The sequence below is a fragment of the Drosophila eugracilis genome, unplaced genomic scaffold (assembly GCF_018153835.1).
Source record: "Drosophila eugracilis isolate 14026-0451.02 unplaced genomic scaffold, ASM1815383v1 contig_90, whole genome shotgun sequence".
In the NCBI taxonomy this organism is placed as follows: Eukaryota; Metazoa; Arthropoda; class Insecta; order Diptera; family Drosophilidae; genus Drosophila; species Drosophila eugracilis.
In genome coordinates, this window is record NW_024573812.1 from 873,849 (window position 1) to 885,824 (window position 11,976).

At 38.0% G+C, this 11,976-nt stretch overlaps 2 protein-coding genes and 2 non-coding genes across 6 annotated transcripts; 2 read left to right on the top strand and 2 right to left on the bottom strand.

Moving 5' to 3' along the window:
- Positions 1-1,296: 1,296 nt before the first annotated feature.
- Positions 1,297-10,691, bottom strand: LOC108106335 (F-box/LRR-repeat protein 20). 3 transcript variants are annotated; one of them, XM_017213308.2, is made up of 10 exons: positions 9,877-10,691; positions 4,452-5,379; positions 3,865-3,981; positions 3,694-3,777; positions 3,318-3,412; positions 3,078-3,255; positions 2,828-3,016; positions 2,476-2,769; positions 2,207-2,419; positions 1,297-2,150 (listed from the first exon to the last, which is right to left on the bottom strand). In XM_017213308.2, the coding sequence occupies exons 2-10, from the start codon at positions 5,145-5,147 to the stop codon at positions 2,043-2,045; spliced, it is 1,974 nt and encodes a 657-aa protein (XP_017068797.1). In that variant the 5' UTR covers positions 5,148-5,379; positions 9,877-10,691; the 3' UTR covers positions 1,297-2,042. The 3 variants fall into 3 exon arrangements, with proteins under 3 accessions (XP_017068797.1, XP_017068798.1, XP_017068799.1); XM_017213309.2 differs by lacking the exon at positions 4,452-5,379 and having other exon boundaries at positions 9,877-10,686; XM_017213310.2 differs by lacking the exons at positions 4,452-5,379; positions 9,877-10,691 and adding an exon at positions 7,469-7,633.
- Positions 10,692-10,902: 211 nt separating this feature from the next.
- On the top strand, positions 10,903-11,400 carry LOC108106342 (small integral membrane protein 12-A). The gene is made up of 2 exons (XM_017213322.2): positions 10,903-11,142; positions 11,202-11,400. The coding sequence occupies exons 1-2, from the start codon at positions 11,013-11,015 to the stop codon at positions 11,336-11,338; spliced, it is 267 nt and encodes an 88-aa protein (XP_017068811.1). The 5' UTR covers positions 10,903-11,012; the 3' UTR covers positions 11,339-11,400.
- A 168-nt stretch (positions 11,401-11,568) lies between these two features.
- Trnar-ucu lies at positions 11,569-11,641 on the bottom strand. Its single transcript has one exon. It is a non-coding gene; the product is annotated as a tRNA-Arg (tRNA).
- Positions 11,642-11,850: 209 nt separating this feature from the next.
- Positions 11,851-11,923, top strand: Trnam-cau. Its single transcript has one exon. It is a non-coding gene; the product is annotated as a tRNA-Met (tRNA).
- The last annotated feature ends 53 nt before the right edge of the window (positions 11,924-11,976 follow it).

Genomic DNA, 11,976 nt, shown 5'->3' on the forward strand with positions numbered 1-11,976 from the left:
GCATAAATGAAAATGCATAACTTAAGAAATTTAAATAAAATAAAACACATAAACCCTTTGATATTTAAAATATTATTTATGTTAAACGTTTCTCAGTTTAAAATGTCATTTTTTTTTTTGTTTGCCATATTAATTTTGGGTTAATTTTCGAGTGTTTCATTTTTGTTATTACTTTTTGTTTGCAAAACTACACACGTACATATGATGTAAATATATTAGTCTGCATTGTAAAGCCTTTACGTAATACATATATATATATAGAGGTGTATATAATATTTAATTCTCCTTTTTAGATGTAAATTTTATTGAACCAAAAGTTATTTTTTGTGTGGTACGGAACTTGATTGCACTTTACGGCAATTTTCCATGTATATATATTTTTTTTTTTTTTTACATTTTTTTTTGTTCAACTCTAATTCTAATTAATACATATCAGTTGTGATTTTTTAGTTGATTTCTTGTTAAACAGTTTTTTAAACAAAGTTCAAACGCACTACAAGAGACAGACAGAAAGATCCGTTAAAATACGCAACTTACAACTCTTGTTTTTGTATCATTTTGCATTTTTTTTTTTTTTATATTTTTGTGTAAATATGATTTTGACTTTTTTTTTTGGTTTTTCTTTCTAGGAAAATATATGGTAGGTTGTATGTTTGTATGACACCATTTGCTTAGCTTAACTTTTAGACAGAGAATAAAAAGAATCAGGAAAATATCTCATCTGGTATCGTTTTGCGTTTTATTGTGCTTATCTGTGTGAGTCGAGGGGTTAACTGTGGGGGGTATTGGGTTAAGAGGGGCGGTCGTGGCCATGTTATTGTCACGCCATCGTTTATCCTAGTCCCCAAGCTCACAACTTGGGTTCGGTTCGATCTCTCGAGATTTGGGATAATTATGTAGTTCTGTTGGATAGAAAGAGGGGAAACCTTTCAGTTGTGGAAAATCCTATATTATCTACTTAGTAGTAGTGTGGGCCCAAACTGTGAGCTTATCGCGAGGGTTTACGATAACACCTTCCTGCCCCTTTCTATACATTGTTTAACTTTCTCCTTGGATAATACATTACAAAATAGACTGTATAAATATCTGTGGGAGTCCAGACGGGTGTACATATATAGTTTTATTGAATTATTTATGTGGGTACTGTTGTTTTGTGTGTGTTTTCAGGGAAGATGAGTCGTTTGTTCGTTGTGTAATATACATGGCTATACATTAGATAATGCTAACTTGCTGAACAGTTTTAGCTGGCACTAGACTTGTGTGGTTTTAAATCGGAAATTAATCATAACTCGCATATAGTGTGTGTGTGTGTGTGTGTTTTATTTTTGAACGCTTTGTGGTTCTATCGACATGTTTTGGAATTTAGAAAACTCCAGGTTTTTCTTTCGTTTTTTTTATAGTTTTTAGTTTTAGGTGTGAACCAGTAAGAGATAAAATCCGAGCATGCTCCAGATGGATTTAAATAATTTAGTCATAATTTAGCAAACATTTAATACAGGCATGCTTGTATGAGAGTTAAAACTAAACGCACATAATTGCAGTTTCTAAGCGCTAGACACAGAACATTCAGCGGAACCACCTGAAGCTGGATCGTCTACATATATATGTATATATGTATGTATATATATATACAGATCTATATAAGCTAGCAATTCATCGGGCTGCAGTTAATAACAAACATAGAGCGTGGTCTGGGGCTAATACAGTTTTACACAAATGAGGGTCTAGTTAACGTAGCATATTAAATAAAATAATCACAATTTGATGCTGGTTTTCTGCGAGTTTTTGAAACTCGCTTTAAACTAAAACTAGGGTTACGTTTCCGTTTCCGTTTTCGTTTCAAGCCGCTGCTGCTGTTGCTGCTGCTACAGATTTAGTGACTATGTTGTCATCACTGCGTCAAGCAGGCCCAGCAAATACATGCAGATCATCGAGACGAGAGTCAGGCTGAACACCATGGCGAACATGACGATGCACACGGGCCAGCATCAGTCCGTGGCCGTCTTTCGCATTATCTTTCTGGCGAAGCCAATGGCCGTATCTCAGAGAATCTCACAGCAGCGGCAATAGCGTGGTCGGTGGCCGCTGGTCACAGCTGGCGGGGTTCCGGGTGCAAAGTAGGCGTGCACCTTGATATTTGGTAGATGATTCTGCAATCATAATAATTATTAAATCTCTGTAATTAATACAATCTAATAATTATTACCTTCAGCTTGCGTATGGCGGTGCGGGTGATAAGCTGACAGTCGAATAACTCAATGCGCTGCAGATTGTGGCAGGACACCAAATGCTCTAGCGTTCGGTCCGTGATCAAAGGGCAGTTGTCCAGCTCCAACACAGACAGAATTTCAGCAGCACAGCTGCCAGTAGTAAGGTGTCTAATACCATCATCCGTGATCAGCTCACAATGCGAAAGGGTCTATTGGGGAGCCAAGAAATTAGATAATTTTCAGTTATCAAGGAAATCAATCCTACTAATTTCTCCAAGCTGGGACAACCGGTGGCAAGATGGGCCAGCGTTAAATCTGTTATCTGGCTACACTCCTCCAGGTCCATTCTCTCCAGATATTTACAGTTTCGCCCCAGCGCCTGGAAGCCGATGTCCGTGAAATTGCGACACCCAGACACCTCCAGGGTGTTCAGCAGGTGATTATGCTGCGAGAGGGACAACAGCGTGAGATCGGTAAGGTCCGCACACTTGGACACGCACAACTTTTGCAGCTTGTGGCAATTGGCAGCCAGTTGGCGGATCGATGAATCGCTTATGGTCTAAACAAAAACAAATCTTGATTATAAAATCTATATCTAAGAAGTTATTTATACTCACCTCACAGCTGTGTAGATTTAGCACCATTAAATCGGGACAGTATTTGGCCAGGCACATTATGGCATTGTCGTTAATCTGTTTACAACCTTTACTGCTAAACTTGCGGAGCTTGACGCAGCCGCGAGCCAGCGCCTCCACGCCATTCTCAGAGATCAGGTTGCACCAGGACACGTTGATCTCCATGAGGTTCTGCGGTTACAACCCCGAATAAAGTATTATGCTAATGGGATTAATTCATATTAAAACCTACTGGACAGCCATCGGATAGATACTTCAAGCTGTTGTCTGTTATGTTGGAGCACGAGTCCAAATTAATGGCCGTTAATTTGGAGCAATACCTGCTGATGGACTGTGTGGATATATCGGTTATCTTCTTGCATTCGGACAGATCTAAGTGTTCGATATTGTGGCAGTGATTCGCTAGAGTTCTGAAATATTACATTTATCATTTATTATTGGTTTTATAGAGCAGTTAGGAGTAGTTACTTACCTTACGGACTGATCTCCCACCGATTGGCAGCCACGCAGCGACAGTGACTTGAGGAAACCGCGACATCGCTGCGATATATTCTCAATCACTGGACCCTGTTTTCAATAAATATTGATATAAACATTTAGTTAGTATAAAGTTGATTAGTTATTAGAGCTGTGCTAATAGATTTTATCTTTACTAAACACAAAGAACCATATATCTCGTTCTAAGCTTATTGCAGTCTAGACTTCAAATATATTTTGTTGAAATTACAATATGAAACCCTAAACTTCCTTACAGAACCTTATTCCCTAACTCAAATATGTATAAAATTAAGATTCTGGAAGCTGCGCGTGGCTTTCGTTAACCATTAGTTAGATGCCCCAAAGCTCACCTCGATATCACGTTGAAAGTCGAATAGATTGATTTTCTGCCAGCTGGAACCGTCGAGGGCCAGCACGTTCCAATATTTGCATACCTGTGTAGCATGAAAAATTCATTAGTTAAGGAAAAGCCTGAACGGACACCCAGAATATGGGCGTTTAACATATAGAAGTTCATTTACCTGTGCACAGCGGCATAGTGAGACAACATCCAGGTAGGAGAAAACTCGCAGCAGTACCTCCTTTGGCAGTTGTTTGATTAACTCATCGTCCAGTTCGGTGGCGCCTAGGAATGTTTGCTGTAAAACGGACCAACATGGCGGATGAGTGATGGCATTTCAAAAAGTAATCTTATGGCTATGAAGTTTTTCCCAATTTCGGGGGAGATGTATGGATGGCTAAACAAAATCAACTGACTGATTACTCTCAAGTGGCCCAAAAATTAAAAAAAGAGCATTCATGAAAACCAATAAATTAAATTGAATTCCGGATGAAAACAAATTAATTAATGGAAGAATCATAACGAGCGACGAGAGAAAGAGAGGAGGAGAGAGCGTTAGATAGAGACAGAGGGTGGTTTTTGCGAGGGTTTCTTGAGCAATATGTACAAAATGCTGGATCAAGATGATATTATATACGACCGCTGAAGTGGGGAAAATCGGAGGTGGTAACGATTGACAAATTTTTGTAATGGTTTTTAGCTTTTTTTCGGTTTTTTATCTTCTTTTTTTGTATGGGTTTTTCTTTTTTGGTTTTTGTTTTTTCTTACGGACTGATCCTCTGGCTGATCTTGAGTGCTGATGGCCACAGTCGTTGGCTGATCCCCCAGGCAAACCTCTGGCGTTATCGATGAGCTCAATGAGCAACTATCACTGCTGCTTTCCATGCCCTTGGGGTTAATGTGTACAGCTGGTAATGGGTTAATAACAGGTGTGGCACTGCCAAATGTTGCTGAACGCCAAATGGTGCTGCAAAAACCGCTTATGATATTGCTGCTGTGATTGTTATTGTTGTTGCTGTTGGGAGGGCTTATGTTGCTGCTGTTGCTGGAGTTACTGTTGCTGCTGCTGTTGCTATTATTGCTGCTATGCAGTCTAATATTGCTGCTGTTCTGTCTGGTGTTGCTGTTGCTATGTTGCCTGATATTGCTATTGGCATTACCATTCAGTTGTAAGCTCGGATTGTGATTGTTGTTGTTGTTGGTGTGGTTGATGTTACTGCTGCTGCTGCTGGTGCTGCGATCTGTGGCACTACTGACGGCAGTACTGTGCGTTTGACTGCTACTGCCGCTGGCACCGCTGTTGCTGCTAAAACTGGCGCTACCACTGATGCTGCTGCTGCCGCTGGGCGGGCACAGCAGCTCAATGCTGCCGCTAGGACCGCCGCCACTGTTGTTGCTGCTGCTGCCACCATTGTTGCTGCTACCGACGTCGTTGACGCCTGTCTCGGCGTTGCTGGCAAACATTCTCAGTTTTCTTATCTGCGCCTCTGCCGATTCAATTAACTCTTCAGCACTCTCTTATTTTCCTTTTTTTTTTTTTTGTATTTTTTATTTTTGAGCAGCTGGCGCCGTGTGAACGCTCGATTAAATTATTCACAAATTGCGTCTCCAATACGTTGCTCCCGGCTTCTTTTTTTGGCCTCGGCTTGTTTTTGATTTTTATTATTTTTAAATCACTTACTTACTGCAACAGGAACTGGTTGATATTTCCCAAACATAAAAACCATAAACGTCGTGGAAAAAATAGAACAACAGTGGAATTTATTACGAGACTCAAAACCAAAAATGAAAAAGAAGAAATACAAATATTCGGACATCAAGGTTGGGCGGGCGGTCGTGCTTTAATTGAAATGCGCACCCAACTTTAAGCTCTTCGGAGGGGGCCGCCTTCTTCTTCTACTCAAGCCCCCAACCCCCTTTGTGGCATTCAACTTAAATGAAAAGTCATCAAAGGCAATTTAAAAAAGGCAATCGATCGAACGTGTGACGAATTTGAGCGAAGCGCGAACAAGAAATAAGACTGTATAAATAATAATGACAATAACAAAAGATTCAATTGATAACTGAAGAAAATACTTTAAAAAAAGGGAAGGGTATATTCCATAGTTGAAGAGTTTTAAAACTTGTTTGAAGATTAAATTAAGAATTTAAGATTTTAACCAATCAAACTCATTTTGGCTACTACAATATATAAGTTAAATCCTAAAAGATCAAATATACCTTTGTTTTAAATCCAAACAACTCCCTACAGCCCTATTATACGAGTACACCTAAAAAAAACCCCCCAGCAGAGTATACACACATTTAACTTAACAATACACATTCCTTTCTTTGTCAAAAGTACTGTAAAATGACACAACAATTACAGAAGCACTATGAACACACAATACATGTCGGTTATAAAATTGCTGTTTCCACAATTGTAAAAAAGGCATTCATATGTATGAGATTCAAATAAAGCGATTTGAAGGTCCAATAAATTATTGATTGCGAGCTGCAGATCTTTAACAACAATGGGAGTTGAGAATAAATCTATATGGGGAATATTCATATGCTCATATTCAATTAGACCATCTAAAGATGACAAACAAACGTGTTATCAATTTAGGAGAAAAACACTTAAAGTGGCCTGAATTCAATCAGAACGAACAATGGGAACTCAAAGTACAGGGAAGGTTGAAATAGTTATTGTATTTTAAAAAATTTTAAGGCTTTATGTAACATAATATGTGCACTTCTTCTAAAAAGTCTAAATAATATGAATGTAACACCCGTTTTTGTGAAGTTCTTATTCATAACTTCTACTTATCTTTCTATGAATGTTCTACCTCAACCTACAATCCATCGAATTACTCTGCAAATATGCGCTTATAAACCATTTAAATTCCACCCACTACTAAATCCAAGGCGGTATATCTTTCGCACGTACTTATGCTAATTCAAGTGCAGTTGAGATCCAAAATAGTTTCCAACTCAATTCGTTTTAAGTGATGGAAGCGACAAGTGCAAGGCATTTCGCTTGATTGCTGCGTTTTTGCATAGTTTATTATTTATTTGATCATGCAACACATGGCGTATACGTAACTAAACTAAAACAGCTGACAAAAAGGAAGTGGAAAACAGAAACAACAACAACAATAAGAACAAAAGTGGGCGGTTGGTGCGTGTGGAAAAAAGTAAACAAATTACAAATTCCCAGTCGGGCATTTACTTTCCAAGTGACCTCGAACGAAAAAAAGAGGAATTAATGCATATCAAATATATATATATATGTTTATATATACATGTTATATAGCAGCCCACATGACAACAAATCTGGGCTGCATTTTATATAAGCCATGGCCGGGTCAGCTGGCCCACAAAAAGTTGAGAGTTGATAGCACTGACAGACAATCATGCTTCCGTTCTATATATTCACGGTATATATACATGCAAATATATAGTATAGAAGCTATATACATGCATGTAAGCAAGGTCAGCGAATAGGGAAAACTGGGTCAGCATCCAAATTGGGTTGCACTCATTGAGTTTTTCTTCTGTCGATAAATATAGACTTTCCAAAACAAGAATATCTTTAAAAAACTTTATCAAAAACTAAAACTTTAAGCAGTTAAAGAATATATACACAAAAAACAGCTGACAACACACACACACACACACTGACACTGGTAAGGAAAATCAGGCGGAAAAGCCCAATAACAGTTGGAAATGCCATCACAAACAGCACAAGAAAACACACACTTTTAGTTATTTTACAGACAAATTTGATAGACAATTTGCCCTACCATTTGTTTATATTTTCAGCTGGACTCTCGTGAAATGGATTTTCTTTTCGATATTCCCCCAGCTGCAAGGAAAATCGTGTAAATGCAGAAAACGCGAGTCACGAAAAACGAAGGCGAGCTGCAATTTTCGCGAGACAACATCGATGACAACAGAGCGCAGAATGAGAACTGAGTGGAGAATCAAACACGCAACGCAGCCGAAGCTCAAGAAACAGCTGTCCCACCAGAAGCACTCTCACTCTATTTTCTCTCTCTCTGTTTTTCTCTCGCGAAAAATGAAATGAGGAGGCGGGCCAATGCACCCACACAAAGGTCGACGCAACAACAAAAAACCCAGCTATGAAAATCTCAATGAGAGCAAGTCTTAAACCGAAAGAGAGAGTGCACAATAAGAAGAGACACTGTCCAAACAAAACTAAAGAACTGTTGATGCCCTTGCCCAAGTACTTGAACCTTTTCGGCGGGGTCAGACTGAAAATTAACACAAAACCAAGCAAAGTCTACGGAATGTTACTTAAAGTTCATATTTAATGGAAAAAAATAAGAAATATTTGAAGAACAGTGAACCGTTTATGATAAAGTTAAAAAAGCCCTTCCTATTATAAATTAAAAACGTATAAATCCTCTTATAGGGTATCAATAACTGTAAATTCCAAGGGACTATCTCTCACTTTATCAACAGATTCCTCTCCCCCCCTCTTTCTCTCTTTAAGTTGGTAAATCTGCAAGGGTTGCAATGCTGCCAGACTTTGCGGTATAATGCCCGTCAGCTGTTTATCGGGCAATCTGTTTACTTTCGTTTGTTATTGGTTTTTGCGTTGGTTCTCTAGATAAGTTAAGTACTCTAAATACCGAATACCAAGAATGGACAGTCGGTAAAGCCCACAAAATAAATAAGCAATTCGGTGCGATTAAAGCATAGGAGAACGCAATTAAAATGAGTCTTCATTTCCATTACCCCTCTCTCTTTTTCCTTTACAGCAATTAAAGCAAGTACACGGAAAGAAACTTTTATAAACTGAGAAAGTTATGTGTTTTAGATATATTTTTAAAATTTAATTTGAAAATATTTTTATAACAGAATTAAAAACCTTAAATTTAAATAAAAATGAAATAAAAATGATTCGAGACAAGTAAAATATATTCCTTTCAGTGTCTAACAAATTGGTAAATTCCGGTCATGAGCTTCTTCTCTGTTTGCTTATTTACTTGGCATTGTGTGTCCACATTGCACTTGGCGAAGAATTTCCAATTTGTCAGAAGTCCTCACTTTGCAACTGGTCATTACCCAAGTTTCGATGTGTATGGGGGCTTTGGGGGGTTAAACCTTGGGGGTGTGTTGTCAGCGAGTTTATTGCACTTTTGTCGCAAGACAAACATATATATACAGATATAATTTTTGTTGTTTTTGAAGGAGGGTGAGGCATTAGCCACTTACACTTTTACAAGCTGGGCAAACTCCCCGTCGCTCCGACAAAGGCGATGACTCCTGTCCTTCCTCTCTTCGGATTCCTTATTCCTGACTTCAAACGAAGGACAAAGAACTCGCTTTGCCATAAAAATAAACGAGATGCAGTCTATTTTAGTAGTTAGGGTTTTGGGGGGTGGAGCCGTTGAAATGGAAGTGACTGACTAACTGTCTGGACAGGCAAACAAACAAAAGAGCAACAGCGCGTCTTGAGCTTGGTAGAGGGGGAAGGAAATGCCCTCAAGCTAACAAAAACTTAAACTTAATATCTTAAAAACTGATTCATATAGATAAAGCCCAGTTTTGGATATGTCTTTGAGAATCCATCAATCCTAAAATCATTTATTCAATAAATGATTTATTGAATCAATATTTAGAAGGTGAAGTAATAACCATGAAATATATAGAGGCTGTCCGTAATAAAAAAAAACTTACGGTCCACTTTCAGATTGCTTATCTATCACTTGAAAACCTTTCGAGATTTCTGGGGGCTTTGGATTGAAAATGAAAATTGTCACGATAAGGAAATGGAATTTTTAGTAAGAGAGGTCATTAATTCATAAATTTTTAACGAATTCTTCGTCTATAATTCTCTAAACATATTTAGAGTTTAGAAGCCATAAAAGAACTTTCAAGTGCAATAATAAGTCACATAAATACTTAAAACCTAGCGAGTCATGGAAACTTTTTAAAAAGATAATACCCTTTTTTTAAACGTTTCAAATTTAAAAATTCCAAACCATTTTTTACTGAACTACGACGAAAATGCTTAAAAAACAATTTGTTCTATTTCTTTAACATACATATATCATATTTTGATATCTCTTAGATACATAAGATTCAGAAATCTTTCATAGATAATACGATTTTGATTAATTTACCATATTTTATAACTTTTAGAGATTTGAGAATTATAACAAAATCTTATTGGCTAACTTACATCGAATCGATGATGATTGCGTCCCGAATTGGTCATTTTACGCGTGGATATATCCAAAGATCCAGATCCGAATCCAGAAATGCAGTTGCTGCTCCCCTGCAGTTTTTCCTTTCCCTTTCGCTAGCTCCTCTGCTTCTTACTCTCCCACACTCTTTGATATTCTTTGTTGTCCCGCTCTCTTTGTGCCCGCGGACGTTCGCGCGCGTTTGTGTGTGTGTGTGTGTGTGAGCAGGAAATTATGCGTCGTCTGCTGCTTTTGTTGTTCTTCTTCCTCTTACTCTTTCTCTTGTCTGTTCTGTCCACCGTTTGTTGTTTTTGCTGCTGCTGGTAGTTCTTTGTTCTGATTGCGTTGTAATTGTTGATTGCACTTAGTCGCCGACGGTGTTGTTGTTGTAGTTACTGCTGCTGCTTTTTTTTTTGTTATTGCGTAGAGAGTAATGGTTGTTGTTTTCTGATATTATTTATTTATTTCTTTCTTTAATTTTTATTTTTTTTTGCCTACATCACAAGAGATCTGTTGTTAACTGCATTTGGTGCAGCTACCCCGATATTGGGCATTATAAAAACAAAAAAAAACGGCAAATCAACGACTCGCTGCGTAATGCGTAAATACGTTTTTCCCGTTCTTGCATCTTTTTCGCCGTTCCCTTTGTGCAAGTATCCGCTTGCCCGTTCACCGCAATCTTCTAGTTTCGCCTGAATTTTTCCCGTTTTTATGTAATTTGTATTGCAATATTGCACTACCGACGAAAAGAGAGAGCACAAAAACACAAAAAATTAATGTATGACCGTTTGGTGCTAGCAAAAAAATGACATTGAGTTCGGCGCAATCAGCCGATAGTGTGATAGCATACTTGATTCAGGGGTGGAGAAATAAGCAATAAGCTTACATGTTCTTTACACCAAGTTTGACTTAAGAACTATAACTTTATAAACATTTCTTAAAACAGTTGACTAGTTTTGTAATTGTAATTAAAATTTTATTAGAACGGTTTTTTGAACTGGTTTCTCAACTTATTCCAGCGATCTGGCAGCCCAATCAGCTGTCGGCTGATTTTATAATTCTGCACGCCGTTTATTTCGTGTTTTTGTCTTTAAATTACTGATATTAAGTAAAGACAAGCACTAAAACCAAGATGTGGCCCATTGTAATGGCTCTGCTGAGGCGTAACGCCGTTTACATCACTTTGCCCATAGCTGGAGTTGTTGGATTTATTGGCTATAACCTGGAGAGTATGCTATCTGATAAATACACCCCATACAGTCGTAAGTTACCCAAAGCCAAAGAGATTTTCTTGCTAAAATATATACTGAAACATTCACAGCTTCCATACAAGAACTGCGCGCCAAACGTTTGACCGAAGAAAGCTTAAACACAAATGCCGCCAATGTGGAGAAATTAAGACTAAGTAGTCCTGTACTCGAACGAAATCTCTCACCCTCGCTGCAGCCCAAGAACTAGACTTACCATTATGTGTTATCAAAATTAGAAAGTTGTTTTCAATAAAAAAAATAAGATACTAATGCCGGCAACGTGGAGAAATTAAGTCCCAGTAGTTCTGAACTTGAACGTAATCTCTGCCCCTTGTTGCAGCCCAAGAACTAGAGTTACCAATATGTTATCAATATTAGAATGTTGTTATCAATAAAAAAAATGAGATACGGCAAAAAATTTAATGAAACTCAACATTTCATCCCTTGCGGGGATCGAACCCGCGACCTTTGGATTAGAAGTCCAACGCGCTATCCTCTGCGCCAAAGGGACAGGTGGAGGACGGCTTTCCAATGACTCATTCAAGCTAAGTGGAGTTTTTACAACTGCAAAACGAGTAAATATGCTTTCACTCATTTTTATTTGTTTTAAAATTGTATTAAATAATCCTTTAATGCTTTTTTTGGGAGTTAAGAACAATATTTATTCTCGATCTAGAACGTTTGGGGGCTGAATTGGTTGTTAGCCAGCCTTCACACATAGCCTCGGTGGCGCAGTTGGCAGCGCGTAAGTCTCATAATCTTAAGGTCGTGAGTTCGAGCCTCACCCGGGGCATGTAATATTTTTTTATTTTTTTTTTGATTGCATACTTCTTTTGTCAAATAACA